The sequence below is a fragment of the Tauraco erythrolophus genome, chromosome 8, assembly GCF_009769465.1.
Source record: "Tauraco erythrolophus isolate bTauEry1 chromosome 8, bTauEry1.pri, whole genome shotgun sequence".
In the NCBI taxonomy this organism is placed as follows: Eukaryota; Metazoa; Chordata; class Aves; order Musophagiformes; family Musophagidae; genus Tauraco; species Tauraco erythrolophus.
The window spans coordinates 34,631,345-34,646,485 of NC_141472.1; the positions used below are offsets into that span (position 1 = coordinate 34,631,345).

Below are 15,141 nucleotides of genomic sequence, written 5' to 3' on the forward strand. Positions count from 1 at the left end.
GACTCCTCTCGCCACCTCCCCTCGCTGTCTAACCCCGCCGCGGGACAACAGCGAATAGAAAGAGGAAGAAGAGCGCCCACAGATTTTTATTTTTTAGGGGGCGGAGGAATTATTTTTTGGAGGGGGCAATAGGAAAAGAGGCCGATGACCAAATCCCCGCTACCCGCGGCGGCCCGCGCAGGACACGGCGCGGCTGGAAGAAGTTGTTTACGGGGCCGGTTGGGGGGGGTGTGGCGGGAGGTGGGGGGGGGGCCGATACAGGCGTGTAGGTGCGGGCGCGGCGCCCCCGCCCCGTCGCGACGCTCCCGCCGCCCGTCCCGTCCCGTCCCGTCCGGTCCCCACGCGGTATTTATGGCGGCGGCCCGACGGGCGCCCATTGGGCGCGGCGCGGGGTGTCAGCGGCGACGGCGGCGCGCCATTGGCCGCCCCCACGTGCGGGGCCGCCTCACGTGCTTCCGGTGCGAGTGAAAAAAGTGTGGCTGAGGGATTTTTTAGGGAGAGTTTGTTGCACGGACCGGAGCTGTCAGAGATTTGGCCTTTTTTTTTTTTTTTTTCCCTAAAAAAAAAAAAACAACCCAACAACCAACTAACAACAAAAAAAGGGGAAAAAAAAAAAGAATTAAAAAAAATAATAATAAATTGGCGCGGGCGGCGCGCACCAGCAGGCTGGCGGGGACGGGCTCCGGCAGCCCGCGGCGTGGGCAGAGCGCAGCGTGACAGCGGGGCAGCGCGGAGCCGCCGCGGCGGCGGCGGCGGGGAGATGGGCAGATTTTGACGGGTTTTCGGGAGGCGGGTTTTTTGGGGGAGCCGTGGTGTTGCCGTACACCTTTTTGGGTTTGGTTTTTTCTTTTTTTTTTTTTCCCTTTTTTTTTTTTTTTTTTTTTTTGATGGTGGAAATATAAGCTGACCGGGAGAAGGGGGAAAGAAGCCCTCGAGTGTCTCCCCGGTTTTGGATCCATCGTGCGAGGGGGAGAAAAAAAAAAATCTCCGCTCCAGCCCAACAAGTGGATTTTATTCTTTTTCCTTTTTTCTTCTTCTTCCTTTTTTTTTTTTTTTTTTTTATTTTTCCTCCCCCTTTTCCACCCCGCCACCCACCGGCAAAGTGGGGTGGGCGTAAAGCGGGTGGGTGGGGGGGAAAAGAGGCAGCGATCTCCGTGGCGGGGGCTGAGCATGGAAGAGCCGCCGGAGGGGCACGGCCACCGAGACGCGGCGCCCGGCCCGGCGAGCAGCGGCAGCGGCAGCGATGGCGAGAGCGTACCCGTGTCCCCCAGCCCCGCGCCCGCCTCCCCCGCCGCGCCCTGCCCCCTGCCCCTACCCCGCCGCCGCCACCCGCCGCCCCCGCCGCCGCCCCCGCCGGCGCCCCACCGCACCACCAACTTTTTCATCGACAACATCCTGAGGCCGGACTTCGGCTGCAAGAAGGAGCTGCCTGCACCGGCCAGCGGCGGAGGAGGAGGCAGCCGGGAGCGGGACGGAGACCGGGGGCAGAGCTCAGGTAGAGAAAACGTCAACCCGCTGCTGGCCCGGCCGCCCAACCCGCCCTCCCTCCTCTGCCCGGACTCGAACTGCCGTCCCGACGGCTCCGCGCCGCCGCCGCCGCCCGCAGCCGCCGCCGCCGCCAAAGCCAGCCCCGCCGCGGCGGCAGCGGCGGCGTCGGGGGCGGCCAAGCCCCCCGCCGACGGGGGCGAGACTCACTCGGCGAAGTACGGGGAGCACGGCAGCCCCGCCATCCTCCTCATGGGCTCTAATAATGGAGGACCTGTTATAAAGCCCGACTCGCAACAGCCGCTGGTGTGGCCTGCCTGGGTCTACTGCACTAGGTATTCAGACAGACCGTCCTCGGGTAAGGAACCGCGGCGCATCTGGGAGCTGTTAAAATCGTGACAAGGTCGCCCCCCCACCTCCCCTTCCCCTCTTCCCCCCTTCGCTTTGGCTCCCGGCCTGCTGAGGACCTCGCGTGGGGAGGCGCGGGGGGGATTCCTGGGTCACCCGGGGCGAGAGGAAACGCGTCCCCCCCCACCCCTCCTTCCTCCTCCGAGTCTCCCAAATTTGAATGTGACGCCGGGCCCCGATTCGGCGGCGTTTCGATGAGGAGAGCCGGCGGGGAGCGACCCTCTTCCCCTGCCCCCCGCCCGCCCCGCCTTGCCGCAGCCTTGGGTGTTCCGCAGCGCGGCGGCGTGGGGTGGGAGCTCTGCGAAAACAGCGGATTCGGCTGCTCCCTTGTTTTGAGGCTTTTTCTCCCCTTATTTTGCTTTTTTCCAGGGTGCCGGTAGGCTTTCGGGGTGGGAGGGGGGGGGGCGAGACCTGACCCACATGTTGAGCGGCTGCTGGACGTGCGTGTTGAGGGGGTGTCCTCTCGGAAGGCGAAGGAAAAGGGTTTTTTTTTAGGAAGGTGGTGGTGGAGGGGCTGTGGATGGAGACCTCTGCAGCGAGGCAGAGCCAGGCAGGCCCTTAGGCCGCGCGCTGCCGCTGGAGCCGGTGCTCTCCGCCGTGGTTTCGGGCTCGGCTCTCGGGGAGCGACGTGCCTCTGCCCCGGGCCGCCCCGGTGAGAGCCGCCTGCTCGGCCCTCCCGGCCTCGTCCTGCCGCCTCCCCTTTCGCGCTGTTGGCACTCTCCCGGGTGCCCTCGGCAGCCCCTTATTTTAGCACCGTTAGTTTCTACTTTTAATTGTCATTTTTTTTAAAGAATCGGAGGCCGAGGAGAGAGGGTTCCCCCGTGACACCCCAGGCCAGCAGCCAGGGATCCGCCAGCGCGGGCCGGGCCCAGGGTAGACCCCCCCTGAGCCGGCCCGGGAGGCGCGGGTCCAGCTGCCCGGGAGCCGCTCCGGGACGCGGGGAAGGCGGCGCTGCCCGCCCCGGCCCCGCTCCGCGCTGCCGGGCCTGGCTGCTCGGCGCTATCGGCCGAGCCATCTCCATCCCCCGTTATTGACACGTCCAGCGACTTGAAACTCAGAAAAGCCACTTTGACTCGGGTGATTGATGGAGCGATAGAGCTGTCAGACGGGGCGGCCCTCGATCCCGGCCGGCCCGGCGACGGGTGTTTTGCTACCGATTCCCAGGGCCGCCGTGCGCCAGGCGTTTTGCACTTGCGCCTTTATTTCCTTTCCTCCCCTTTCCTCGGGGAGAGAATTATTTCTGCATCTCGTCCCCGAAGCTGCCTGCTCACCCCATTCCGAGGGCAGAAGGGCTAGGGGAGGCTGGCTCGGCTCGGCCGTCCTCTTTGTTGTGCTCCGAGCTGCCCGCCGGCCCCGACCGCTTCTCCCGGCTCCGGGGACGAGCGGGCTGCGGCGGTCGGAGGCGCCGGCACCTCGCTGCAAGGTGCCGGGGCAAAGCGATTCGCTCCCCGCGCCCTTCGCCCCTCCGTCGGCCGAGACCGGGAGCATTCCGCCGGGCCCCGTCCTTCTCCCCGCCAGCAGCCGCCACCGAGCCGCGGGGGAAGCCTCCGCTCTGGAGAAGGACTGCGCTGGGAGAGGAGCATTCGGCCTACTCGGCGGCCGGGAGGCCTCTCCGGCTCCGGCTGCTGCTGGCGGGAGGCTGCGGGCCCGGGGCCGCCCGCCGAGCCCGGCAGCTGTCGGCGGATTTTCGCAGATCCCTTTCTCCAGGGCTCCCTCCCCTCTCCGCTCCCCCCGGGCCGAGCTGGGCCGGCGTGCAGAGGAATGGGGGGTAGACTTCCGACCGGGCGCTGCCTCCGGGATGAGCCCCGAGGCCGAGGCTGCTTCCCCGGCGAGCTCTGTGGCACTTCACCTGGTCCCATCCCGGCCTGGGGATGGTGCGGCGGGGGTTCCCGCTTTCGGCTGGGGTTCAAGGAGGGAGCTGCAGGCAGGGCCGGGGGTCCCCGGCAAGGATGGGCCGCCGGAGAGCCCAGACGGCCCGAGCTGCGGCGGGGCTCTGGGGTGGCGGCGGGGCTCGGCCGGCCTTGCGGAGGAGCTGTTTCCCCCCCAAACGGAGACCGGGGTAGCGCCCGGCCAGGCTGCTGCTCCCGGCGGCTCCCCGATGCCGAGCCGCGGGGACCCTCGCCCCCCGCGCTGCCTGGCGGAGCCGCTGCCCGGCCGGCGGGCCCCGGCACCGGGCTGTGCAGAGGGAGTGCGGCTCGTCCCGGCGGGGCGAACGGAGCGGCGCCCCGACGTCTATCGGGGCGGGGGCGAACGGGGCGCCGCTCCCCTCGGCGGGCCCGGCTCGGCCGGGCGGCGGAGGATGCGCGGGAGGCTCGGCCTCGGCCTCCCCTCTCCTTCTCCACCCTTCCCTCCGCCGTGCCGTGCCGTGCCGTGCCGTGCCGGGGCGGCAGTGCCGGGGTTGTGGGTGGGGGTACACACGGGACCGGCAGAAATTCGCCCGTCGGCCATTTTTCCGGCGGCCGGCGGGGCGGGGGCGGCGGTCGGTCGGTCGGCGGCGCGGCCCTGCCCAGCGGCGTGTGTGTGCCCTGCCCGCAGGCCCCCGCACCAGGAAGCTGAAGAAGAAGAAGACGGAGAAGGAGGACAAGCGGCCGCGGACGGCGTTCACGGCCGAGCAGCTGCAGCGGCTGAAGGCGGAGTTCCAGGCGAACCGGTACATCACGGAGCAGCGGCGGCAGAGCCTGGCCCAGGAGCTCAGCCTCAACGAGTCCCAGATCAAGATCTGGTTCCAGAACAAACGAGCCAAGATCAAGAAGGCGACGGGCATCAAGAACGGGCTGGCGCTGCACCTCATGGCCCAGGGACTCTACAACCACTCCACCACCACCGTGCAGGACAAAGAGGAGAGCGAGTGAGGCGGCGCGGCCCCCCCAGCCCTGCGCCGCGGCGCCGGCCCGCCGGCCGGGAGGCGGACAGGTGCTATTTGAAAGCAGATCTATTGTCTATCCATAGTATAAGGACTCCGATTAAGAAAAAAAAAATATGAACACTTAAAAAAAAAAATATCTCTATATAGCCAAACAGCATATGACCTTGTATATATTTAATTTCAGGTAAGAAATATGTGTAGCGATCTCTATTTGCTGGACAGTTTCTCTCTCCCCGTCTCTCTCTCTCCCCCCTTCTCTTTTGTTCGTTTGTTCGTTTTGTTTGCTTTCTATTTTTTCCCCCCCTCGATATCCGTTGCTCTTGTTTTACAGTAAACGTCCGACTTTCCTGATCTTTCGTTTGATTTTTTTTTGTGTGTGTGTGTGAATTTCTGTCTCTTTTTTTTTTCCCGAGGAAAAAAAAAAAATCTGATCCGCAGACTGCGAGACTGAACCCGCCGCTACAAGCCAAAGATTTTATTATGTTCAGAAATCTGTAGTCTGAAATAAAGTGTAGACTGTGTTCAGGATCCAGGCTGGCTGTAATTCTTTATTTTAGTGTATGGATGTTTGTATATATATATATATAAAAATACAAATATAAAAAATAAATATATATATACATACACAGTACGCTGCGTGTATAGTGCCATTCCGGTGGCGTAATTAGGTTTTGTTTTCAATAGATCAGTGCAGCAATTTTCAAAGCGCTCATCCCCTGTCTAAAACCATGTCCGAGACATTCAATTTTTTTTTTTCATTTTTCTTTTTCTACCCTCTTAAAAAAAATTAATTCTCTTTGGCTGTTGCGGTCGTGCCTCGCTGCCCGCATCTCCCTTTTTAACAAGAAATAAAAACCACCTCGTAATAATGGTAATAATTTATCACCAGCTCCTGCAGGAAAAATGCCTGAAACCGTCTGGACGTTTAGAACTCCGGGATGTGTTGAAAAGGGATTTGCCTGACAGCCCCTTGCCTGGCTCCGAGAGGGTCTGCTCCCATACTGAGTGTCCACCGAGGAGCTCTCCCCGGGCAGGGCAGAGCCGCGGCGAGGAGAGGACCGGAGCGATCGCCGCTCGGCACTGGGCGCTGCTCCGCCGCTCCCCCGGAGCGCTCCCCACTCCCTGCCCCTGCCCTTCGCTCTCGCTGTTACGGCTCGGGCTTGCGTTTCCCCGTGTGCATGGGATGCGCGGGGTCTTGGAGGGCCGGCGGCCCCGCGGGATTGCCAGCCTGCCGCCCCCACTCCGCTTTTCCAACCTTCCCAGTTAAATTCGGCTGCACCCCGTCCCAGGGGCATGAGGGCACCGACGGGCTGGGGTCGAGCCGTGCCCGTGGCTTTGTCCTCAGGCCGTCGAGGGCAGCCGTGCCCCGGCCTGGCGCCCACGCAGGCCTTGCGTGGGGCACCTCGGAGCCGAGGGCGGGTGCTGGGGCTCCGCTCCCCGCGGTCCCTGCGGAGATGGGGCGCCGGGACGGGTGGAAAGCGGCCGGGCCCCCCGACGGGGCTGTCTGTCGGCTGCAGGGCAGACGGAAGAAGCGGGTAGAGCTGGAGCCAGGGTGAGACCTGAGCCAGGGGAGCCCCTTTCCTGCATCCCTCCTGCCCCGGAGGACGAGGCCGTGCCCCGGGGGAGCGGGGCCGGGCGGGCTGGGGCGCAGAGGTGGGCGAGCAGCAGCACACCCGGCCGGCGCAGCCTGCAGCTCCCATCAAGTCTGCACCTTCCCCCCCGCTCTTCGCCCCGTCGGAGGCATTAGGGGGTTTCCATCTATGCGAGGAGAAGGGGAGCAGAGAGGCAGCGGGAGACGGCCTCTGCCATTTTTGTTGACTTTTTAACTATTTCTGCTTAACGCTGCAGTTAGCTGTCACCGACTGGGGATGGAGGCGCAGGCCGGGACTTCCCTGCCCGGCGAGAGCTCCATGCCCTCCGCACCCGCTCCAGCGGGGCAAGACCCCTCCTCCGTCCCAGCGCATCCCACCCCATCCCCGCCCAGCCGGCCGAGAGCTCCGCTCCTGCTCTGCAGGCCGAGGAGCCGGGAATTCTCGGAGGGCTTAAATAAACGTTGTACAGCGCCATCTGAAGTTCTGCGTTTCTTTCTCCCTCTCCTCTTTTCGATGGGATTGAAACATAAAACTTAAAATCTTCCGCACGGAGGAAAGGAAACCGTCCTCCAAATTGCGAGCCGCACCGCTCGGCGGGAAAGCAGCCGCCCGGCCGGGGGCAGCCGCAGGGCTCGGGGGGCATTGTCAGAGCCCTCCCCGGTCCCCCTTCACTTGCTGCTGTCAGGGGGACGCGGAGACGTTGTCCCTCCGCCCCAGTTCCAATCTCAGCTCAGTTGTCTGCCTTTCTCATATACTGGCCGCCTCGCACTCCCCTGGAGCTGTGCAGGCGAAAAATGTCATTTCTGCTTAAAAATCGGCTAGAAATCCTCCTCGAGAGCCGGATCCGGCCCTGCCCTGCCGAGGGGACAGGCACCGACCCGCTTTGATTTCCACGCCCGCGGGACAAGGGTGATGCCAAGGGCCCCCCCGCCCCGCCCCACCGACAGACCCCTGTGCCCGCTGCCTACCTGCAGCCAGGGACAGGATCCCGGGCGCGGGGGTGGCCCTCAGGGTGGGGGGCTCCGGAGGAGGAGGAGGAGGAAGATGAGGAGGGGATTCCTCAGCCGTAGGGTGTCTAGCCAAGCTCAGCTGAGCTGGACAAGTCAGGAATAAAGACGACAGGGGAAATATAGGGCAGATTAAGGGGAGCCTAAAGAGGATTATTTAAACAAATCAGGATTTTTAATGTAATTATGCTTTTAGGATTTCTCGGCGAGAGCAGCTGAGCGGGGCATATGAGGGGACAGGGGAAAGTCTGCCCCCGCTGGCTCCATGGGTGACCCCTGTCCCCCGTGGGTGCCAGGGGCAGACAGCCCCCCGGGGGATGCTCTCGGGCAGGCAGTCGGGGGCGGGGGGGGGGAGAGGGGCGGGCGTGCCTCCCCCCGGGGTGAGCACGAGCCCCGCGGTGGGCTGTGAGGAGCCGAGAGGAAAGAGCAGGAGACTCATCGTCCTCCCTGTCGGAGAGGGACCAGGTGTGCGCGAAGCAGGGGGGGGAGGCGGGGGACACGCACCGGGGCCCTCGGCCGGAGAGCTGGGGCTGAAAGGGGCGGATGGGACCAGGGAGGCCAAGCCCCAGGAAAGGACACCCTCAAGCCCAGGCGGAAAAGCCCTGGAGGAAAAGCTGTACCTCTCCCTCCCTCCCTGCCATGGGGATCGGCTCCCCCGCACCCCGACTCTCAGGAGGCGGGAGCGCGTTTGTGAGGTGTGAATCTCAGACGACAGACGACCCCCTCCCCCCTCAACTAGGGGAAGGGCGCACCGACGCTCAGTACTCCCTCCAAAGCACCCGAGAGCCGGGCACAACCGCTTCCAGGACCCCGGCCCCGGCCCGACGACCACCCCTCCCGGGCGGGGGCGGCCCGGCGCCCTACTGCTTTGCATATGCAAACGAGGCGCGGGGGAGGAGGAGGAGGAGGCCACGCGTGGTCTCCGCCGTCGGTCCCCTCGGGCCGGGGCGCAGATCCCGCTGCCTCCTGTCAGGGAGCTTGTTCCTTTGTGCCGCCTTTCGAGGAATCAAAGCAGACACGGTTGTGACACGTAGCCGGGCGGGTCAGAGGTCAGATTTCACAATCCCAATTACAATGATTTCTAATGATGTTTATCTTGCGGGCTCCGACGGCTGGGAGCTTTACAAGAGGGCTCCGCTCCCCTCCCCTCTGCTCGGAGGGCCGTGGGTGCGGGAGGCCCTCACCTCCCCTCAGCCCGGGGGGAGATGCGCTGCCCCCGGGCACGGAGCGCGGTGTCCGCCCCGCCGAAGGGCGCTGGGAGCCGGACGGCAGCGCCGAGCGGGGCTCGGGGGTCCGGCCCCGGGCTCCCTCCGCACCCTCCCTGCGATGCTCGAGGCCACGCCGGAATTAAGCGAGTGAATATCACAGTGAATATTACTAAACACGGCACCTCTCCCTCCCCGTCGAGTAAGGTCCGAGGCAGCGCTAACAAGTGACTAAGCGGAGGTAGGAGCTCTGCTCGCCAAATAGGCGCTGGTATTTCTCCAGAGCCGATCACGGCTGGGGGGGGTGTAGGGACCGGTCTTGTCCCGGTCGCCCCCCACCACCCTCTGAGCCGCCCATCCGCGTCCGAAGCCGCCGGTAGAGTCCCGGCCGGGGGGGCGGCGGGCAGTCCCAGCGGGGAGCTCACTCCGCACCGCCGCGCCCCGGGAGGGTCCCAGCAACGGGCTCGGAGCACACCCCAACCCCGGGGGCTCCGGCTTCTTGTCGGTGAAACCAGTTTGATTCAACTTTTATTTTGACTTACAACAAATAAACGCAGAGCGGCGGTCGGATCAAAACACAACTCAAACGGTTTCCGATTAAATCTAAAACCATTTGGAACAAGCTGTGCCGGATGGCGAAAGGCTGAGATTTGGACAAAAAAGTTATAAATTTGAAGTTAAAAAAAAAAAAGAAATATCTGTAACTTTCCCTCTGTTGGGGAGTTGGAATCGTAACGCCCGAGCCCCAGCCTCGGGCTGGCTGTTGACAGCAGCGCGTAAGGTGCATTTTTATGCTCTACATCAAATGCCTTTGAAATAGATTTAAAAGAGTGTATGTAAACGAGGTAATGGAACTCTTTCTTCCGGTTGAGTAAGTCGCTGAACCAGACTTTGCTGGAAGTAGAAGTCCTTTGCTCTGATCTTTGCTGCAGCAGGTGAGCAACCCTTGCATTAAAAAGAATTTGCTTGTTTGTTCTTGGTCACTTTGTCAGTTTGGAGATAACGAGGATGCGAATAAAAACTTTGTTAGCTGCGGCAGCCGCAGAGCCGTCGGGAGGAGGGGGTTAAGGGAGACGGGACGGGGCCGCCGAGCCTAGCCAAGCCGGTGCCGGTGCCGGTGCCGGTGCCGGTGCCGGTGCCGGTGGTGCGGTTGTAGGGGCCTCGGCGGGACGGACCCTGAGCGCGACCCCGCTCTGCTCCGGGCCGTGGTCGCGGAGCTCGGCCCCGCGGGACTCTGCTCGGGCACGGGAAGGAGCCGCCGCGCCAGGGCGATGCGGGGGCACAGGCGGGCCGGGATAAATGTCAGGTTATTTTTTTGTTGTTGTTGTTTGTTTTCCCCTTTTCCTTTTCTTTTTCCCTTTTTCATTCTCGGTTGGGCTGCTTGGAGCCACCGGGACCCCACCGAGCAGCGGGGTCCCGCGAGAAGTACGGGCAGCCCCGACGCCGGGCGCTGCCGGGGTAGCACGGGGCACTGCTCCCCCTCGGCGGCCGCACCGAGCACCCCCCTGCCAGGCAGGGAGGACCCTCCCCGGTCCGCAGAAAAGCTCCAGGGCCAGGCAGACCCGCCTGGTAGCGGTCACCCGGGCACTGCACCGACCTGAGAGACAGAGAGGGACAGGGATCGACGAAGGCGGGGGGGAGGCAGGCAACACCCCGGGGTGCCAGTTTCGGAGAGCCCCTTGGTATTGGCGGGCCACCTCTGCCTCCCGCCCGCCTCCGCCGGCACCCGTGGAGCAGCGGCTGCCCAGCCCGGGATCAGTTTGAGCGGGTGGGGAGTGGGAAAGGGCTGCGCTCGCGGCGGGGCCGTGCCGGGCTGGGCAGTGCCGTGCCCTGCCGTGCCCTGCCGTGCCCACGCCGCCCCCGGAGTCGCTCCCCGGCGTCTGCGTTCGCGAGGACACGCTGCTCCCCGAGAAAGAACCACAGGGACCCGGGGAGCGGTGGCAGTAAAGGAGTAACGGGGCACTTTCCTTTTCTCTCTCCCTCCTCTTTTTTTTTTTGATGCCCAGATTAAGAAGAAATTCCCTCCCCCCTCCCCCTCCTTCCTTTCTTGCCTTTCCTCTCCGACCGGGACGGCCGCAGGCTCACCCCCGGCGGGGAGTGAGGCTCGGGGACCCTGCGGGGGGGCACCGGCACTCTAAGGTGACCCCTCATGACAACAAACTTTTTAAGAAATAGATGCAGGAGGAGACGCACCTCGCCGGGCCCGGGAGCCAGGCTGGGGAGAGGTTAAGCTTAAACCCAAAAATTAGGAGTGAAGGGAGCCAATGAGGATTGTGCTCTGGAGGGTCTGCTCAGTTATGAGAAGACTGAAGAAGGCATGGGAAATAATATTAACTTTAAGATCAGTCCTGTTTTTTTTCTTCCAGAGAACAATGCGTGCCTTATCTCCCTCTGAATAAATAAATCATAATTGCCCGACAGTTACCCGTTACAATAAACTTGACCAGATCTTCCAACAATTAGTTACGCGTTCTCTCTGCTCTGGTAAAAGTCTTGTTAAATGTGATGAATGTTAAAATAAGTTACCCTTGAACATGCTTTGCAAGATCTTTATTGGAGAAGTACAAGTATTTAAGCCTCTTAAGGAGACAGGAATCCATAATGAAAGAGGACGGTTGGTGAAAGATAAGACAAGAGATAGCACTAGATTTTCAGATACCAAATGAAACACCAATTGGATCATGCCTCTTTACTGGGACTTGGTGTTTTCCTCGTGCCCTGGTGCAGCTTCTTAAAAAAGATTTAAATGTGTACCCTTCGACTTCAGGAGCCAGGCACTGACTCCAGCAGTAGTTTTGCTGCAGAGGGCTGTCAGCTGGGCCCTTTCCACTGGCAGCTTCAGCTGCCTAAAACGCTGTCTGGGAGTATCGCACCTCAGGTCCTGCAGTGCTTTCCTCTTACGGGGCTGCTGCATCAGCACCTTGACCCCAGCTGAGAAGGTGCTTCCCATTAGACCAGGCTGGGGACAAGCACGTCCACCATTAGGAGATAAAAGTCAGTGGAAGAGGGAGGCTTGATGTGAGGTTTGCTCCTGTTTCCTTAGCAGAGAGCAGGGAAAAAGAGCTTTGAAGCCTCCTGACTCCAGGTCCCCATCCGTTGGGTACTGGTGTTGATCACAAGGGCCTTGGGCTGACTTTGTAGTCAGGGACAATTGTGGAAGCTGCCCACAAGACATGAAATTGCAAGGTGAGAGCAGAGCAGAAGACTCGAGCACTAGTATGCAAAGAGCCCCAAGAGCTGGCCCCAGGAGACACCATTCTGGCTAGGAACTGGGGTAGACCTTACCACGTTTGAGAACCTTTAATTGGATTAGAAAAATGGTCAGTACCTTTTTTTGTTGTTGTTCCCTGAGAAGGGCTGATTTTTTCCTTGGAATCTCCCCACGTGTGTGTTCCTAGGTTATTGACCTGACCGTACCTGTGTGATGGGTCTCGGGCTGGAAGTTGTGATCCTTCCCTGGGCAAAACAAGTAAAAGCTGTACTGAGGCCCCGATCTGCAGGTGTTGTGAATCAGGATCAGGTCTTGGAATGTGGCCAGAGTGATTTGTGTTCATGTTGGTGTAGAGCAGGGCGCAGAGAGTTTCACCTGAGCCAGGTAAGGCTCCTGGGCTAGGTAAGGCTCTTGGGCCACCACCACCACACCAGGAGACAGCACAAAAAAATTCCTTGCACGTTTTCCAGCTACACTCATTGCACAGCAATGGAAGTCTTGGTGCAGCCCAGGTCTGGACGTTTATAGCGTTGTGTCATCTCTTCTGGTCTGTGGTACTGGAGGAGCTGGTGAGGCTTCATGACTGTGGAAAAGCAGGCAGGGAATTTCACAGGGGAGGTTCACAGCTTGGAGAAGAAGGGAGCTAAATGTTAGAGCAGCAGCCTAGAGGTTTCACATGCAGCCTTTAACTTCTATATGTCTTTTTACATGCAGGGTCATACATTTAAAGGGGATTTCTGGATTAATTTAAGGTTGTTTGGGGCTCTATCCCTTAAGTAAAAACACACGAGAGCCATGCTTTCTTGTGGAAATGGGCATAAATATGGATCTATTTCTGTAGTGGTTTAACATGCAGCTGAGTTCACCCCAGAACATGTCTGTTATAGTATGCATCATGTAAATATATATTGAGTCACATTTTAGATACTGATCATGTCCTCCATAGATAATAATACAAGTTTGGGGTTATAACGGGTTCTGTGATGTAGCTGTTTCATATTTGACTTTTTAAAATGTTCAACTTACTTGTAGACCACACAAGCTCTCTTGAAGACACCTGGTATCTATTAGATTGTTTCAGTCTGTGGAACAAAGCTAATCCAATATGACTAGTGAAGTTGGGAGTTTTGCCATTGATTTCAATGGCAGCAGGATGAGACTCCAAGGGCTGAACTGTAGAAACACAGCTCTGTATGATTTTATTCACATCTAGCCTGTCAGGAATAAAACCCCACCAGCCAGAGGCCAGAGGAGCTGCACCGTGCTAAGGTGCGTATGCACAAGATTGCAAGCAGAGACAAACTGTAGTCACATGTGGATTTCCCCATTTTCACTTGAGGTTTTATTTAAAAACAAGCATCAGTTTAGCCTGAGCTACAATAATAGATTAGTGGCCTGAATATTCCTGTACATAGGCTAAATCATGGCAAAAAATAACACGTGTAGCAGTGCCAGCAGAAAGTAGAGTGTTCCCCTGTGCCTCGCCTATTGTACCTTTCCGAGCATCCAGGTGAAGGTACAGAGTTGCAATTAGCAGTGCCAAGCACCGAATCCTCCTGCCGAGGTCATTCCTGGGCATGGAGCCTGGTGGGAATGCTGAGCCCCTGCAAGCTGGTCAAGGTGCCGTGCAGTTGGTTGCAGGTCAGGGACAAGCTCTACCTTCCCAGGTAGTTTAATAGAACAGATACAAGATTTTTTTCCCCCCTGAAAAGTAAAACCCAGAGTGCTGTAGAAAGCTTCAGGATCCTGCAGATCCCCTTGAATCCGCTAACTCTTGGCCACTGCCTGAAATTCCTGGGCACTCCCCTCGCCACCCCCTAAATCCATCACAGAACTGGTTTCGAAGGCAGCGTCCTAAATGGAGAGCTGGTTTAAAATGGTTTAGCTCTGCTGGCTTCACCGCTGTGCGACAAGAGGCTCGAGACAGTGTGGGCTTCCTTCCCTTGTACCCTGGTGTACCCCAGCTCCGGATAAGTCCCTGCAGTGGAGATGCTGAGTGAAGAGGAGAACGCAACATCCAGCCCCTGCCTCTGCCTTTCAGGGAGGCTTATACCTCTGCCAGGGATTTTTGTACTTAGATACGCATTGCTCAGTCAATGGGTTTCACTACCCTGAGCTGGAAAAGTTACTTGAAAGCTTTATTTAAAATTACAGGAGCTCGTTGCACTTCAAGCTCTTCTTTTATATCCAATAAATTATTAAAAATGATTTATGAAAGCCTGTACATGACTGTACGTGAATGATATCATCATTGTTAGTACTACAGATTAAGGGCCAAATCCTGTTTGCGTGTTTTTTTGTTTTATTTTTTTGTTAAATACTCCTTTATTTTATGTTCTTCCCAAATCCATTCTTACAGCAGTAACGATTCTGAGAATTGAACTTATTATTTTTGTGTGTCTGGCAAAATCGTCCTTGAAATCGCTGGGAATTTTGTAGGTCTGAAGCTGAAAGTAAACCAGGGCTTCAGGATCTCTTTTGATGCAATTTGAAAAAGTCTTGGAGATTTCTTTAATTTGGACAGAGTGCACTTGCAGGGAGAATTCAAGCACTAAAAATAAATACGACTTTTCCCCATGCATAGAATGAAAGATGATGGACTTGGCGACAACTTCTTGAGTCATCTGGCCCAACCCTTTGCATCACACAGAGTAAAGGTTGCACTAACCCAGCCCTAAACTTCTCCGTTCTTGTCTTCTGCATCTCTGCTGCTGGTGCTTTAGTTATCTCAATAGGCAGTTATTGTGTTTGCCAGGAAAGGAGCCATCAGCTGTACCACTGCAATGCTTTTCAAGCTTCTGTTTCCGTAAAGATTCTTGCATTTACAATTAGACCCAGGAAAATATTCAGGTGTTAAATAGGTTTTCTGGTCCGTTCAATAAAAAACCCCCATTAATGTAGTTGTGTATGAATCTCAGTAACTCTTTAATATTTAGTTAAATAATAGAATTAACTTTGTACTAATTTTTGTCAGTGTTAAAGCACGCATTGAATGACCAATGTTTTAGAATGATTTCTGGGTGAACTAGAAAAAATACTAGAATAGACCTGTGTATCACATTTGTCAGAAATCCTTCTTCGGAGCTGTATTTTGGGTAAGAGAATATAAAATCAATCCAATTTAAGCTTACGTAAGAGTCACAAACTAGTTACAAATTCACATAATTAATGATTTGCCACAGAGTTACTGAAGTTATTAAGTGACCATTTTAAATAGCCCTAGAAGGAAGAAAATTGTCTAAAGCCAGAGATCAGAGCTGCACCGATTTTCAGCAATCCACAGGTCCTGGGAGTACAAAGCCATTCGCAGAGCCAGCCCTAATTCAGAATAACTGCAGCTCCTGCATTCCTGGCACACCACAACAAA

The 15,141-nt window shown here is 58.1% G+C and overlaps 1 protein-coding gene across 1 annotated transcript; it reads left to right on the forward strand.

Annotated features, from left to right (window-relative positions):
• Nucleotides 1–1,170: 1,170 nt before the first annotated feature.
• On the forward strand, nt 1,171–4,745 carry EN1 (engrailed homeobox 1). The gene is made up of 2 exons (XM_086615911.1): nt 1,171–1,843; nt 4,429–4,745. Exons 1-2 carry the CDS (start codon nt 1,171–1,173, stop codon nt 4,743–4,745), a joined length of 990 nt encoding a protein of 329 aa, XP_086472037.1.
• Nucleotides 4,746–15,141: the final 10,396 nt, after the last annotated feature.

Bases quoted from the DNA above. Each gene is read 5' to 3' on its own strand.
- EN1 (XM_086615911.1), top strand. From the start codon at position 1,171: ATGGAAGAGCCGCCGGAGGGGCACGGCCACCGAGACGCGGCGCCCGGC. The intron at 1,844-4,428 runs GTAAGGAACCGC...CCCTGCCCGCAG, and splicing joins TTCAGACAGACCGTCCTCGG to GCCCCCGCACCAGGAAGCTG.